Here is a 16,958-nt window from a genome sequence, read left to right on the forward strand (position 1 = left end):
CCAGCATGTCAGACTACCAACTACTTATCAAACACTTAACTATATGTACCACAGGCAAGTTACAGAATGGTAAATAATAAACATTAATGTCCAAGAAGTTTAAAGAAGAGATGTACAAAAAACATTTGACTCATATATGACCATGCAAAGAATAACAGATTGTTCTTAACCAACAAATATTGTGTCCCTACACTAGCCAGTCCATCCTATACTGTTCACCATCTACTCAAAAGACATATGTTTAAGGAGATAATAAACATACAAATGAGAAAAAAATATAAAGTGTCTATTTTCTAGGAAGATACAGCCATTTTAAGAATATTTAAGATGTAAACATTTTGAAGTCTAAATAAATAGGTAAAACAAACTCAGGGAAAAGTTTACCTGATAAAGTAGGTAGTTATTTATAGGTACAGCAAATTAACAAGGACAAAGTGTATGCGACATATGGGCACAAAAGCTAATGAAAGAGCCTCAAAAGTTAGAGATAAAAAGTTTAACAATAGGAAGATAAAACAATAGACAGAGCCAAGAACCTACCACTTCATGAACACAGCTCTATGATCACAGGACCTTTTTTCTCTCTTTTTTTAAATCAAAAAAACATGCACTTAAAGGATTGCTAGATTTAATTTACATACATCTATCATACACAAGTTTATCCGAACTATTCTTAAACCTCCAGTTTTAGATAACAACAGTATTTGAAGATGACCTCTTCCATACCATTTTATTATGAAAAATATATTTTTCAGGGTGCCTGGGTGGCTCAGTCTGTTAAACGCCCGTCTCTTGATATCGGCTCAGGTTGTTGTGATCTCTTGGTCCTGAGATCGAGCTCCACTGCAATGACAGTGCAGAGCCTGCTTGGGATTCTCTTTTTCCCTCTCTCTCCGCCCTTCCCCTGCTGGTGTGCGCTCGCACTCTCTCAAAATAAACTTAAAAATATGAAAAATAATACACCACAATTTTACTTGAGGCTAGTCATTTTTAGAAATAAATTTGGAATCTTCACAATGAGGCACATGCACACTCTCTCTCAAAATAAACATTAAAAAAAAAAAAGAAAAATATGTATTTCAAGTTTCAAAGGTACCCCTCAACTCCTGAGTGTTTAGAATTCAGTGAACAGGGGCACCTGGGTGGCTCAGTCAGTTAAGCAACCAACTTTGGCTCAGGTCATGATCTCCCGGTTCATGGGTTCAAGCCCCATGTTGGGCTCTGTGCTGACAGCTCAGAGCCTGGAGCCTGTTTCAGATTCTGTGTCTCCCTCTCTCTCTGCCCCTCTCCTGATCACTCTGTGTCTCTCTCTCTCTCAAAAATACATAAACATTAAAAAAATTTTAGAATTCAGTGAACAATTCCATATTTGCCTTTCCATAACATATCTCAATCTACAGACATATTTATGAAATCTGAATAAAATATTTTGCCTAACTATATGTTGGTTTGTTGAAAAGATAAAACAGGCAGATCTTTAATGAGACCGCAGTAGGAATAAAGATAAAAGAAGACCCGAACAATAATATTGTTAACAAAAACAGCCACAGATTTGTCAGAGATACAAAAATACGTGAATAAATACAACTTTTACCTCAATAAAATTAAAAGACAAAATGGACAAATTTCTAAGAAAACATAATCAAGAGTTTATAATATCCTTGTAACAAACAGTAAGCCTAAATAATTTTACAAGTGAGTTTATTAAACTTTCAAGGAAGCTATCGTTCCATCTTACATAAACTGTTCCAGGGAATAGAAAGAAAGGGGACTATGAATTTAGTATAACCTTAATAAACAAATCAAACAGGGACAGCGAAAATGGAAAATCACAAGCTAATTCCACTTAAATCATATCTGTAAAACTCCTAAAGAGCAAAATGAAGCCAGCAGTTTTATTAAAAAATAGTAATATATCACAACTAAGTTAATTTAGGAATGCAAATTTGATTTAACATAAAAAAATATAGACTTCTAGATTAAAATCATAGCTGGAAACTACACATATGATTTTGATACCTCCCAAGCCCCACTAAAATAAAAGCAAATGGGTATATTAAGACCTATATCCAACAAGAAGAATGGAAATAATGCAGAGGAGACAACACATTTCTGGAAGCTTGGAAAAAAGATTAAAGTAACTGACTTAACAGGCCCAGTGAACTTCCTGAAAGTTACTTAAAAAGCAGGGGCGCCTGGGTGGCTCCGTCGGTTAAGCGTCCGACTTCGGCTCAGGTCATGATCTCACGGTCCGTGAGTTCGAGCCCCACGTCGGGCTCTGTGCTGACAGCTCAGAGCCTGGAGCCTGTTTCGGATTCTGTGTCTCCCTCTCTTCTGCCCCTCCCCTGTTCATGCTCTGTCTCTGTCTCAAAAATAAATAAACGTTAAAAAAAAAAAAAAAAAAAAGCATATGAATTCCTAGATGCCCTCCCCAATTCTGTATCACTAGCAGTTGTCCACCTCCTAGTCCCCCGGCTTCTGAAGACTGGAGACTGGCTTTGGAAGGGATAAAGGCAGAGGGTCTTTAACTGAGATTAGTACTGGCACAGTTGAGAACCTGTGAACCACACGAGGAAAGGGTAATTCATGGCCAGATGCACACTAAATGCTCAATGTGTTTTCACATGTGTATATTAATATCCAGATCCGGATACAGAGCACTTATAGCACCCTCAAAAGACTTAGGATGCCATTTTAGAATGGAAAACTTTCAGATAGTTCATTAAAAACAAGACAGACAGGGGCACCTGGGTGGCTCAGTCAACTAAGCATCTGACTTTGGCTCAGGTCATGATCTCATGGTCTTCGGGTTTGAGCCACGTTTCAGGTTCTGCTGACGGCTCAGAGCCTGGGGCCTGCTTTGGATTCTGTGTCTCCCTCTCTCTACCCCTCCCCCACTCATGCTCTGTCTAAAAATTTTTTAAAAAAAGAGAGACAAAAATGAAAAAATAGACATATCAGAAGATGAGGTTGGAGAAATCTCCCAGAAAACAGGGCAAAAAGACAGAGAGAAAAAAGAACCACCACCCCCCCCACGCAAAAGGTAGATAATAGGAATTCCTGATAGAGAAGAGAATGGGGGGTAGGGGGGAAAGGTGGTAAAAACTATCAACAAAGTAATTTAAAAAATAGTACCTTAAAATTTAAGAGTAGGAATTTTCAGATTCCAAAAGGTCCATACCCATGTATGTCATTGTGAAATTTCAGGAACACTGGTGACAAACAGATCATACAAGGTTCCAGGACAGTGGGAGGGACAGATTACATAAAACAGATCATATAAAAAGCTTCAGAAATGTCAAGAGCGCCACTATAAGCTAATAAACAATGGAGCAATGCCCCCGAAATTCTAGAGGAAAATTATTTCCAGAGGAGAATTGTGATCCAGAAAAACAAAAAGGGCCATTCAAGTACATGGGTAAAATGAAAACATTTTCAAAAATGCAAATTCTCAAAAATCTATTTCCTGTGCATCTTTTCATGGGGAGCTACTAATGCCCTCAATCAAAATGAAATGTAAACCAAGAAACAGTAAGATGTAAGATACAGAAAAACAGGATCCGATTCACTAGAGAAGTAAAGGAAATGTCCAGGTTCCCAGTAAAAGAAAATCCGGGTTGACAGGGCCACATTAGGAGTGGTATGGTCAGGCAGTGAGGGCTATTTTTCAGTATCAACAATGTGAAGCTTTCTAATTAAGTCTCTCATACATAGAACTTTGTTGGCAACACAGTTTACATTTAAGGACATTTTTTTAAAAGGGGGGAAAACGAGACTAACCATGAACCTGTGAGAAATGTTTTCCTTTCAAAATAGTTTGGACAAGAGTTTTTAGACACTAAAGAATGTCCAGAAAATAAATAGCACAGAAACACACAAAGAAGGTGTTTAAACTGCAAAAATTCTTCAAGAATAGCCACTTATATATAATTGCTATGTTATTCTCAATTCATTAGCTTTAAAAAAAATTTTTTTTAACATGTATCTATATTTGAGAGACAGAGACAGAGCACGAGCAGGGGAAAAGCAAAGAGAGAGGGAGGCACAGAATCTGAAGCAGGCTCCAGGCTCTGAGCTGGCAGCACAGAGCCCCAAGTGGGGCTCAAACTCATGAACCATGAGATCATGACCTGAGCCGAAGTTGGATGCTTAACTGACTGAGCCACCCAGGTGGCCCTCAATTCATTAGCTTTTTACTGAAGAAAGCATTTCTATTTGGAAACAACATAAACCTGGATGAAGCTAAGGATACGGTGGAAGTCAGGCTAATTCTAAGAATGCATTAAGGAATATATATTGACCTAAGTTGTTTGCCACTTAAGAAACATGAAACTAGGTACAGAGTAATGAGTCAAAGAAAAAAAAAATTTTGTTTTAAGTTTATTTTTTTATTGAGAGAGAGTGGGGAAGAGCAGAGACAGAGGGAGAGACAGAATCCCAAGCAGGGTCTGCACTGTCAGCACAGAGCCTTGACAAGGGGCTCGATCCCACAAACTGTGAGATCATAACCTGAGCAGAAATCAATAGTCAGACGCTTAATCGACTGAGCCTCCCAGGCGCCCCTACAGAAACAATTTTTTTAAGAATGTGTTTGTTGACACTTATAATTTCATTTTTCTTTTAACACAAATTTCCTGCTTTAAAATCCTGTATATACCCTTCTCACTTAACAACGACAGAAGAAATAAAAAACTTTACTTCTTTAAATGAGAGCATCTTGAGAAGGCCACTCTCCAAACAGAGATTAGCAGTCATTGACATCCCCCAATATTAGCATCCTTTCTGAGATTTTCTTATTGAGAATCCTGCATTGTTACCATACAGGAACCCCTTTCCTCTATCCCTTTCCCTTCCCACACAAGCCAAGGAAAAATTGTAAATTACCTCTTTAGTAACCCATCACCAGGAAGTTAGGAGAAAAGTATACCAGGAAAAACTCTTGACAAATTATAAAATGTTCTAGGACTGGAATACAGCAGTCAGATAAGGTCAGGAACATACCTCAAATCAAAATATTTGAATTTTCATATTCTTTGTCTCCAAGTACAGTGCATCTATGTTTCATGTGAAAAGGTTAATCTGGAATGTTATACTCACCTTTTCATAAGGTAGACATTTACTCCAGTACCAAAGCCAAGCTTCTGCATAAATGGAGAGGCAGGAATATTTATACATGGAGTTGAACATAGTGCTGATGTCAGAAAGAGAAATAAAAAATAGAAAGTTAATGTTTGAAAAGACCTCTACATAAGCATCCTAATATTTTCAACATATGAGTATTAATTGGCATAGTCTTTTGGAGAGCAATCTGATACTATTATCTACCCTAATTTTAAATGGATATCCTTTGACTATGTCTACTTTTGGAGCCCTATCTTATGGCAACACCAAAGCAGGGGTCAGCAAACAGCCTATTTTTGTTTGGCCCACAAGCTAAGATTTATTCTTAGATTATGAAAGTGTTGTGAAGAAATAAATAAAGAAGAATATGAGGGGTGCCTGGCTGGCTCAGTCAGTAGAGCATGTAACTCTTGATCTCGGGGTTGTGAGTTCGAGCCTCATGTTTGGTGTAGAGATTACTTAGAAATAAAACAGTCCATACAGTCCCTATGTGGCCCACAAAACCTGAACTATTTACTATATGCTGTTTGCCAATGATTGAAAGACATCATAGACACACGTGCATGCACACATATATATTTGAATACTGGGGATCTGATTTTGTGACTGCAAAAAACAAACAAAACATCTAAGGAGTCATCACTGGAGTCATAATTATACTATATTTGTATTATAGAGCATGATACAGTCATTAAAAAAGATGAGATAGAGGAGTCCTACTTTTGTTCGTGAACAATTGAACAATCTTCTCATCATGAACAATTAAAAAACTTGATACAAGTTTTCAGACATTTGACAATAAATGTCTGAGAGAAGAAAAACAAATGAGGTAAGGCCTACCATTGCCCTAACTTATTGCTTGAAGGCACTTTCTGGGCTGCAGCACAAAGAAATAGAGCCCAGAAATCTTAATCAAATTTAGAAGATGGAGATCAAGGGTCAAGGAGGCCTAAGAAGCTAGAATTTGTGGAGCAGGGAACTACAGGGAGCCAGAAAATGAGAGAGAAAGCTCCAGAGAGCTGAAAAGAGGTCTCCCTTTGTGTGTTTGGTTATCTGACATACGATGAATAGAACATCCCAAAGTCAAGGAAAGCACCAAATGCAAGCAGTAGACTCAACGACAGTCAGAGATCACACAGGTCTAGGAATAGTTCTCTCACCATCAACCAGAGTGTGGTAACTCTGTAACACACAGGGTATTGATTAAAGTCCTCTAAATGGTCACAATTTAATAGTATAGCTATATTTTAGCTCAAGGAAAAGGTTTAGAATAAAGCTTCAAAGCCTCAAAAGAAATAAGCTAATAATGGGCAGGTAACTGGACCATAACAAAATCACACACCTTTGCAAGGAACAAGAAAATATAGCCCTCAACAATGTAAAATGTCCAGCAGCCGAAAAAAATTACCAGGCACGAAAGGAGAAACATAATCCATACCAGGAGAAAAATAAGCCAATAGAAATATACCATAAAATGACAGTAACAGAGACTTTGGAGGTTAAGAACCTTAAAATGTAAATCTTAAAAAAACATACTCAGTAATGTAAAGGAAAATGTGAGCAGAACAAGCAAAGAAGATGTAAAAAAAACAAAAAACAAAAAACAAAAAACAAAACCTCATGGGACTTCAAGGAATAAAAAATACAATGGATAAGAATAACATCATCTTAGAGGAGAAAGCAACTAAATTTTAAGACAAAGCAACAAAAACTACCAAAATGAAGCACAGAAAAAAAAAAAAGACTAGGAAAGATATACAGGGGTGTCTGGGTAGCTCAGTCAAATTTCTGACTCGTGGTTTCAGCTCAGGTCTCGATCTCACAGTTGTGAGACAGAGTCCCCTGTCAGGCTCCTTGCTGGGTGTGGAGCCTGCTTGAGCTTCTCTCTCTCCCTCTGCCCCTCCCCTGCTTGCACATGCTCTCGTGTGTGTTCATACTCTCTCTGTGTAAAAATAATAAAAATAAAGGAAAAATATAAAGAAATCACCAGTGAGCTATTAGACAATAGCAAAATAGATTTAATCCAATCACAGGGAATTACATTAAAGGTAAATAGTCTAAACAGTGTTGTCCAATAGAACTCTCTGTCATGATGGAAATATTCTGTATCTGTGTTGTCCACTATGTAGTCACTACATATGTGGTTATTGAGCACTTGAAAAGTAGTACAACTGAGGAACTAAATTTGTAATTGTATTTAATTTTAATTCATTTGAACCTAAATTAAAAAAAAATTTTTTTTAATGTTTATTCATTTTTGAGAGACAGAGAGTGTGTGAGCGGGAGAGGAGCAGTGAGAGAGGGAGACACAGAATCTGAGGCAGGCTCCAGGCTCTGAGCTGTCAGTACAGAGCCCTACGCAGGGCTTGAACCCACAAATGGGGAGACCATGACCTGAGCTGAAGTTGGATGCTTAACCAATCGAGCCACCCAGGTGCCCCATTTGAACCTAAATTTAAATCAGCACATATGGCTAATGACTAAACAGTCCTATTAAGGGCAGAAGTTTCAGAATGGATATAAGCAAAACAAGACATAATTACATGCTGTCTATAATAAACTTACTTTAAATAGAAAAACACAGACGGGTTAAAAGTAAAAAGTTGGAAAACATATGCTTCAAACACTAATCAAAATTAAACCGGATTGGTTCTATTACTATCACATAAAGTGAACTTGAAACAGACAGTACAACACTGGATAAAGAAAGACATTTCATAATAGTAAAGGGGTAAATCATCAGAGGTGCCTGGGTGGCTCAGTCTGTTGAGCGTCCAACTTTGGCTCAGGTCATGCTCTCACGGTTCATGGGTTCGAGCCCCACATTGGGCTCTGCTGCCAGCTCAGACCGGGGAGCCTGCTTCAAGTTGTGTCTCCCTCTCTCTCTCTGCCCCTCACCCACTGTCTCTCTCCCAAAAATGAACATTAAAAAAAATTTTTTTAATAAAAAAAAGGGGTAAATCATCAAAAGAAATAACCATCCTAAATGTATAGGTGTCCAGTAACAAGCTTCAAAATACATAAAGTAACCACTGATAGAACTCAAAAGTAAATCCACAACTGTAGGTGGAGACACCTCTCTCAGTAAGAGAATAAATAAAATCAGTAAAGATAGAGAAGATATGAACGAAACAACCTAAGTAAATCAACCAGCTTGACCTAAATGATATTCATGGAACACTGTACCTAACAGCAGAAAGTATGATCTTTCCAAGTGCCTGAAACATTCACCAAAATAGATAAATGTCAAGTCAAGAAAGAAAATATAAAATACAAGTATCAGACATGAAAAAGGAGATATCACCACAGATCCTACTGACATTAGAAGGGTAATAAGGTATTAAGAGTATACACGGATAACAGTTTGACAACTTGAAAGTGAAAAAATTCTATGAAAAACACTAACAAAGCTTACACAAGAAGAAATAAATGATTTGAAGAGCCCTATACCTATTAACCATGAAGGCACAGTTAATATTTTCCTCCTAAAAGCAGGAAAAGACCTCTCTGACCTCAGCCGTAGCAATCTCTTACTCAACACATCCCCAAAGGCAAGGGAATTAAAAGCAAAAATGAATTACTGGGACCTTATGAAGATAAAAAGCTTCTGCACAGCAAAGGAAACAACCAACAAAAGTAAAAGGCAACCAACGGAATGGAAAAAGATATTTGCAAATGACATATCGGACAAAGGGCTAGTATCCAAAATCTATAAAGAGCTCACCAAACTCCACACCCAAAAATCAAATAACCCAGTGAAGAAATGGGCAGAAAACATGAATAGACACTTCTCTAAAGAAGACATCCAGATGGCCGACAGGCACATGAAAAGATGTTCAACGTCGCTCCTTATCAGGGAAATACAAATCAAAACCACACTCAGATATCACCTCACGCCAGTCAGAGTGGCCAAAATGAACAAATCAGGAAACTATAGATGCTGGCAAGGATGTGGAGAAACGGGAACCCTCTTGCACTGTTGGTGGGAATGCAAATTGGTGCAGCCACTCTGGAAAACAGTGTGGAGGTTCCTCAGAAAATTAAAAATAGACCTACCCTATGACCCAGCAATAGCACTGCTAGGAATTTACCCAAGGGATACAGGAGTACTGATGCATAGGGGCACTTGTACCCCAATGTTTACAGCAGCACTCTCAACAATAGCCAAATTATGGAAAGAGCCTAAATGTCCATCAACTGATGAATGGATACAGAAATTGTGGTTTATATACACAATGGAGTACTACATGGCAATGAGAAAGAACGAAATATGGCCCTTTGTAGCAACGTGGATGGAACTGGAGAGTGTGATGCTAAGTGAAATAAGCCATACAGAGAAAGACAGATACCATATGTTTTCACTCTTATGTGGATCCTGAGAAACTTAACAGAAACCCATGGGGGAGGAGAAGGAAAAAAAAAAAAAAAAAAAAAAAAAAGAGGTTAGAGTGGGAGAGAGCCAAAGCATAAGAGACTCTTAAAAACTGAGAACAAACTGAGGGTTGATGGGGGGTGGGAGGGAGGGGAGGGTGGGTGATGGGTAGAGGAGAGCACCTGTTGGGATGAGCACTGGGTGTTGTATGGAAACCAATTTGACAATAAATTTCATATATTGAAAAATAAATAAATAAATAAATAAATAAATAAATAAATAAATAGCAAAAAAAAAAAAAAAATTTCCTCCTAAGAAAACTTCAGGCCACATGGCTTTACTATCAGTAAAGGAAGAAAACCAGTTAAGGAAAAACTATCACTCTACATATACTCTTCAAGAAGAAAGAAACACTTTCCACCTTACTTTATGAATATAGAATACGCTGATATCAAAATCAGAAAGATATTCCAAAAACGGACACCTACAGCCCAATATCCCTTATGAACATAGAAAATATTAGCAAACTGACTGAAGCAATATATAAAATACATCATGACCAAACTGGCTTTACCCCAGGAATGAAAGGTTGGTTTAACATTTGAAAATTAACATAATTTACCACCTTGAAAACTAAAAAAGCAAAATATCCCAATAGATTCTGAAACAGTTCTTGACAAAGTCAACATCCATTCATAACAACCCTCAACCTGATGAAGGAGAATAGAAGAAAATAAAAGTAAATCCCTCAACCTGATAAAGGATAACTATGAAAAACCAAAATCTAACTTCATTAGGAACAAGCAAGTATCCACTTGCACCTCTTCTATTAAAAAATATACTAGAGCCAGTGACATAAAGAAAGAAAAAGGAAATAAAATACAGACTGGTAAAGAAAAAAAGTAACACTGTATTTATTTATCTAAGACAGTACCTACTATGTATATAATAGCCTCAGCAATCTCTAAAAAAGCTAATAGAATAAGTGACTTTAGCATGGTTTCAGGATACTATTTGTTGAAAAGATTACCCTTTATCCACTGAATTGCCTTGGAAAATATCTTTCCCTACCAGGAGCACTGCATGTATGAGAAGAGGAAAGATAAAGTAGTTCCTTAATGGTTCAAATTGATTCTTCACCAGGGAGAACCTCCAAATCTATTAGGAGGTCAACAAAATTAGCCAAAAGATGGCCAAACCCAGGCCTACAAAATAAGTCTTGTTAAAATCAACATTATAAAGACTTATGCTAAAATTACTTGTGTATGATAAATAATAACTAGAGGATCAAACTCTAATAATACTAAGACATTTCTAATAACAGTAACAATGAAGAAAGATTTTATATCTTACCAGATTTCTTTTTTTCAGATAATTTGCTTGGTGTCTTGAAATTATTGATTTCTTCCATTGTAATAATCACTCTAGGTCCTATGATGAAAACAAATTGAAAGTTACACTCCAGTTCTGCAGAATACAACTCTCATTCATGAAAAAAAAAATCCTATAACACTATGACTCATTTTATCATATAAACATAAAATTTGAGAACTGAAAAAGACCATAATAAATATTTACTTTAATTTTATCTACAATGAGAAAATTAAAATCTAGAGAGGTACAACTACTTACCCAAGGTCACTGTTTATTTGTTTGTTTGCTTGAATTAAAAAGCAATATACGCACTTGGTAAAAAAAAAAAAGGTAATATATACATTTGGTTAAAAAAAAATCACCTAGTACAAAAAGGTGTAGTTAACTTTCCCTCTCACACTTCCCAGGGGCCATTGTTCATAGGTCTTTTATAAGCTTTAAAGAAACTTGTCTATGCAAGAGGCATTCATTTATAATAGCCAAAAAAAGGGAATAGAAGTATTCATCAGATGATGAAAAAACAAAATATGGTATACAACACACACAAGAGAATATTATTCAGTCAGAAGAAAGAGTCCTGATGTATACTGCAAAGTGAATGAACCTTAAGAACATTATGCTAAAGGGAAAGAAGCCAGACACAAGACGCCACATGCATGATTCCGTTTACACAAAACGTCCAAAATAAGCAAATCCACAGACAGAAATTAGATTAGTAATTGCCAGGAGCTGAGGAGAATGGAGAACATAGAGTGACTGCTAGTGGGTATGGGGTATCCTTTTGTGATGATAAAAATGTTCTAAAATTAGGTATTGACTTAACATATTCAACTCTGACTATTCCTAATAAAACCACCAAATTGTATCCTTTCAGAAACTGAATTTTATTTTGTGTGAATTATATCTCAATAAATTCTGTAAAAATTATCTATTAACAGAAAATGTACATACTTCATATACAAGCAATTAATCTAAGCTTTTTATTTCTTCTGTAACATATTTCTTAAGGAATCTTTTAAATAAAAACTTTAAATATTACTTTTTCTTTTTAAAAAAAAGTTAGGTTTCATATCAGATCTATTGTAAAGCAAACTGTCACTACATGTCTATAAGCTTGCTTGGTTTGTATCCAAAGTATATAAAGAACTTATACAACACCAAATAATAATTCAATTAAAAATGGGCAGAAGACACGAACAGACAATTTTTCCAAAGAAGACATAGATGGCCAACAGGCACATGATGAAAAGATGTTCATCATCACCCCATCAGGGTAATGCAAATCAAAACCACAATGAGGTATCACCTCACACCTGTCAGAATGGCTAAAATCAAAATCACAAGAAACAAGTGTTGATGAGGTTGTGGAGAAAAAAGAACCCTCATGCATTGTTGGTGGGAATGCAAACTGGTGCAGCCACTATGGAGGACAGTATGGAGGTTCCTCAAAAAACTGCAAATAGAACTACCCTATGATCCAGTAATCTCACTAGTGGGTATTTACCCAAAGAATATCAAAACACTAATTCAAAGGGATACATGCACCCTGAAGTCTATTGCAGCATTATTTGCAATAGCCAAATAATGGAAGCAACCCAAGTGTCCATCAATAAATGAATGGATAAAGATGATGTGGTTTATACATGCAATGGAATATTAGCCATTAAAAAAGAATGAAAGCTTGCCACATGCAACAACATGGATGGATCGAGAGAGTATAATGCTAAGTGAAATAAGCCAGTCAGAGAAAGACGAATACCATATGATTTCACTCATAAGTGGAATTACAAAAAACAAAACAAATGAACAAAGGTGGCAGGGGGAAACAAAAACAAACCAAAAAACTGACTCTTAACTATAGAGAACAAGTTGGTGGTTCCCAGGGGGAAGGATGGGGAGGATGGGTGAAATAGGTGAAGAGGATTAAGAGTACACTTATCTTGGGGTGCCTGGGTGGCTCATTCGGTTGAGCTTCCGACTTTAGCTCAGGTCATGATCTCATGGTCTGTGGGTTCAAGCCCCGCATCAGGCTTTGCGCTGACAGCTCAGAGCCTGGAGCCTGCTTCGGATTCTGTGTCTCCCTCTCTCTCTGCCCCTCCCCCACTCTCACTTTGTCTCACTCTGTCTCTCAAAAATAAATAAATGTAAAAAAAAAATTTTTTTTAAAGTACACTTCTCTTAAGTACTGAGTAATATACAGAACTGCTGAATCACTATATTGTACATCTGAAATGAATATAACTATATTCTAACTGTATTCACTGTATGCTAACTACACTGGAATTTAAATTAAAAAATAAATTAAATATGGGGCGCCTGGGTGGCTCAGTCAGTTAAGCAACTGACTTTGGCTCAGGTCATGATCTCACAGTTGGTGGGTTCAAGCCCTGTGTCGGGCTCTGTGCTGACACCTCAGAGCCCGGAGCCTGCTTCAGATTCTGTGTCTCCCTCTCTCTCTGTTCCTCCCCTGCTCATTCTCTGTCTCTCAAAAATAAATAAACGTTAAAAAATAAATAAATTAATTAAATATTGGGAGACAGAGACCATATGTTTAAATTTTGTATAGAGCCCAAAGAAATAGCATTTTAAAAAACTCTGCCAAGAAAAATCACCTTAAAGGCCCAGCTTTGTCTATTAATGAGACCTTTGTAGTTTTTTTTTTTTAATGTAGCTACAGTCACCACTGTCTTTGGATTTACCTGAATTTAGAACACCAAAGATCCCCTTTCCATGCAAATATACACTAATTTTACCAAGTGAAACGTTTAACTGGAAGGGAGGAACACGTTTTTTCAGAACAAGTTTCATAGTTTTCAGGAAGGATAAACTATTTTAACAGAGTGGGCTGAAGCAGCTACTTCTACTTTGGAAGTAATTTCCCCATGTGGTTCTGATTCCCCTTCTTCCTTCTTCATTCATCTACCCTCACGAGAAGTTGTAAAGGGGGCACTGCAATGACCTTCTAAGACTTCTGTCTACCTAAGAGAAGCTACTGTTCATTCACTCAGTCAGCAGACACTTATTGAGCATGTACCATGTACTGGGCACTGTTCTAGGCACTGGAGACCCAGCAGTGAACAAGACCCAAACAAACAGTAGAAGAAATACATAAGATAACGATATATAGTCAGGGGAGATATACACCAGTGAAGGGAGGCAGAGTATTGGGAAAGGGCTTGAAATCTGAGTTAGGGTGGTCAAAGGAGGTTCATCTGAAGAGATTCATTTGAAGGAAGTGAGGGAGCTAGCCCAGGGGAGCTGCATCTAGGGGAAGTATGCAGGACAAAAGTAGTGAATATAAAGGCCCTGAGGCAGAAATAAATGTTCAAGGAAAAGCTAAGAGGGCAGGACTAGGAAAAGGGAGAAGGAAATGAAGACACAAGAGTTTGGGGATGCAGGATGGCAAATCAAGCAGAGCACTGAAGCCATAAAGACTTCAGCTTCTTCCACAGAGCTTCAGTCACCATAAGGATTTCAGCTCTTGCTGGGTTCTGGATGTTCTTATGAACCTGGAACCAATAAGATTTCCTAATGTTTGGATTTTTGTTAGGAATGAGAGAAAAGTCAAGGATAGCTCTAAGTTTTCAGACTGAGCAACTGAAAGAATAGAGGTGCCATTACTGAAATCAGGAACTCAATTCTGAATGCTTGATTAAACATTTGAGTAAAAACGTGAAGTAGGCAGCTGGATATAGGTCTGAAATCCAAGTTGAAGATACAAATTTGTGGCACATTAGCATGTATACGGTATTAAAGTCAAGAGACTGGATAAGATCACCTCAAGAGTATATATAGATAGAAAACACAGAGCTCTGAGGAATGAATGTAAGAAATGAGGAAAAGAGTAACCTGAGATGTAACCATGTTACTCATGTAACCAAGAGTAACCATGGATGCTGAGCCAGATGCGAGGCTGGAACTCATGAACCGTGAGATCATGACCTGAGCAGAAACCAAGAGTCAGTCACTTAACTGACAGTCACCCAAGGGCCCCTAAACAGGTCTTTTAACATTACTTTCTAGAACACTCTAGGACTCAGTTCCACTTTCCACTCGAAGCTACTTACATCTAAAGAGGCCACACCCTATCTACGCCTAAACTGTGTTTTGTCGTGGAAAAAGATGCCTGAGGCATCTATACACAGTTTAGGTCTCAGTCTGACAGATGGCTTCTGGCCACAAGCCCAAACTCTCATATTATATATAATCTCTCTCTGTATATAGATCTATCTACATATTAATTGCTAAATAACCATTGTAATCTAAATCACAAAATCCTTACGAAGGTAACAGCATAAAATTGTGATTATCTTACATGAAGATACATTAAAAATGAGAGTAGTAGGGCTAGGCAAAATTTCATAGTCTATGGAGTATTTAGGATATTAAAAAAAAATCAAGTACTGTTTAAGAAGCAGTATTTAAAAATTAACAGAGCTCAGCAAGCTAATCAAAAGATCTATTGGATCAGATGTCAGTAACTTTTGGAGCCTAAGCCACCCTAGGACTAAACAAATACATGGATCCTACTGGGTAGAGCTAAAGTGTATAGACAGACAGGAAAAAAAGAAAAAAACAACAAAATGAGAGAATTGGTAGCGTTAATTGAAAAAAGGAAAATGGGCAGGAAAGGTAGACTGAAAAAGAAAGGCAAAGTTCTGACCAGATTATTTCTAGGGTCCTGTACACTTTACACGCTATGGATTCCTACACGTAGAGTCACATGACTGTTCATCCCCTGATCCAGGAGCGTATAGTGGGCTGGTTGTTAAAATCCCTCTTCCACCTGCTCAGTCACCTCACTTGAAAAATGAAAGCAACATCAGGTGAGACGTTCAAAGAGGGGAAGTGTGCTTCCTACTCCTCTTTCTCAATCCCCACCCTCTCCATTCCCACCAGAAATCCTTCACCAATTCCAGCCGCTCCTAAGAGCTGGAATTGAGACTCACTCGGCTGCGGGGTAATGAACCGCCGTTTCCACCAGGCACGCGCCCCCGTGTTCGAATCTGGTGCATCTAAGCTGTACCTACACACTGCGTACCAGCCTCAAGCACACAGACACCAGAGTCCTGGGCCTACACGGTCTATAAAACCAATTGTAAAATACAGACACCTTGCTGGATGGGTGCTCACCATCACCTTCTCCTGCGGATATTCCTTAAAAGTACACATGGCTAGGCTGCTCTTGAGAAAAGGCAATTTCTTTCTTGAAATCCCCACCCTATCCGTGATTCAGACTCGGGTTTGGGTCCCAAACATTTTTCGAAAAGTCATTCCCAGTGTAACGCCACATTCCCAACGTCTTCACCTTTCCCTCTAGGCCCCTGAACGGTCACGAAGCAAACGCAGAGGAGTCGGCTGGGGGCGGGGGGCGCGTTCGGCTCCAACCCGGGCTCACGCGTGGTCGGGGGTCCGCAAAAAGCTCCCCTTACCGCAGCCGCGCTGGGGTGGAGAGGTCCAGGCCAAGGCTATCTTGAACACTGATCCCGCGTGGCCGCCAACAAGACCCTCAGCGGCTGCCTCAGCGCCCCGCCACCTGCCAACACGCGAACTTGCTAACAGTCGTTGCGACGGGACACTCCCCGCTTTCAAAACCGCGCGCGCCGCCCCTGCGAGGCCGTAAACTACGGGGTGGCGCGAAGGACATAACAAGCCGTTCTTGCTTGTTCTCGCAAGTCGTTTCCCGGCCTTTCCTAGTCTCCGCGAGCGTATCTTGCTATCAAACGGGGACGCCTTGAAGACAAATAAAAGGAAGAAGCTCACGAAAGGACGAACAGATTTTTATAGCCACGGTCAGCCTTCCACAGGGACAGCTCCGGTTAAAAAGAATATTTATACATGTACTTAAGGCTGAAATTCTTCCCCAGTTACAAACAGTGGTCTCAAAATGTGTGATGATCATTATATAAATTTTTATTACAGATTTATTTGGTCATGAAACACTCTAACTAGAAATGCATTAGCCTCGAGTAACAATTATTTTTGGCTATGAAGAAAAATATTTAGAAATCTTGCTAACTCTTGTAATGACCACTTTCAGTTCAACATTTGTTCATTTCATTCATAGAGCACCTACCATTTGCCAGGTTTG

The 16,958-nt window shown here is 38.3% G+C and overlaps 1 protein-coding gene across 4 annotated transcripts in view; it reads right to left on the reverse strand.

Annotated features, from left to right (window-relative positions):
- Positions 1 to 16,450, reverse strand: part of PBK (PDZ binding kinase) — a 29,766-nt gene extending 13,316 nt beyond the window's left edge. The window contains exons 1-3 of one of the 4 annotated variants that reach the window (XM_047857484.1): positions 16,300 to 16,450; positions 10,847 to 10,924; positions 5,098 to 5,191 (exon numbers count right to left, since the gene is read on the reverse strand). In XM_047857484.1, coding sequence (XP_047713440.1) covers positions 5,098 to 5,191; positions 10,847 to 10,904 — 152 coding nt within the window. In that variant the 5' untranslated portion in view covers positions 10,905 to 10,924; positions 16,300 to 16,450. The other 3 variants (XM_047857483.1, XM_047857486.1, XM_047857485.1) reach the window with 3 other exon arrangements.
- Between the last annotated feature and the right edge of the window lie 508 nt (positions 16,451 to 16,958).

The sequence above is a fragment of the Prionailurus viverrinus genome, chromosome B1 (genome assembly GCF_022837055.1).
Source record: "Prionailurus viverrinus isolate Anna chromosome B1, UM_Priviv_1.0, whole genome shotgun sequence".
Classification (NCBI taxonomy): Eukaryota; Metazoa; Chordata; class Mammalia; order Carnivora; family Felidae; genus Prionailurus; species Prionailurus viverrinus.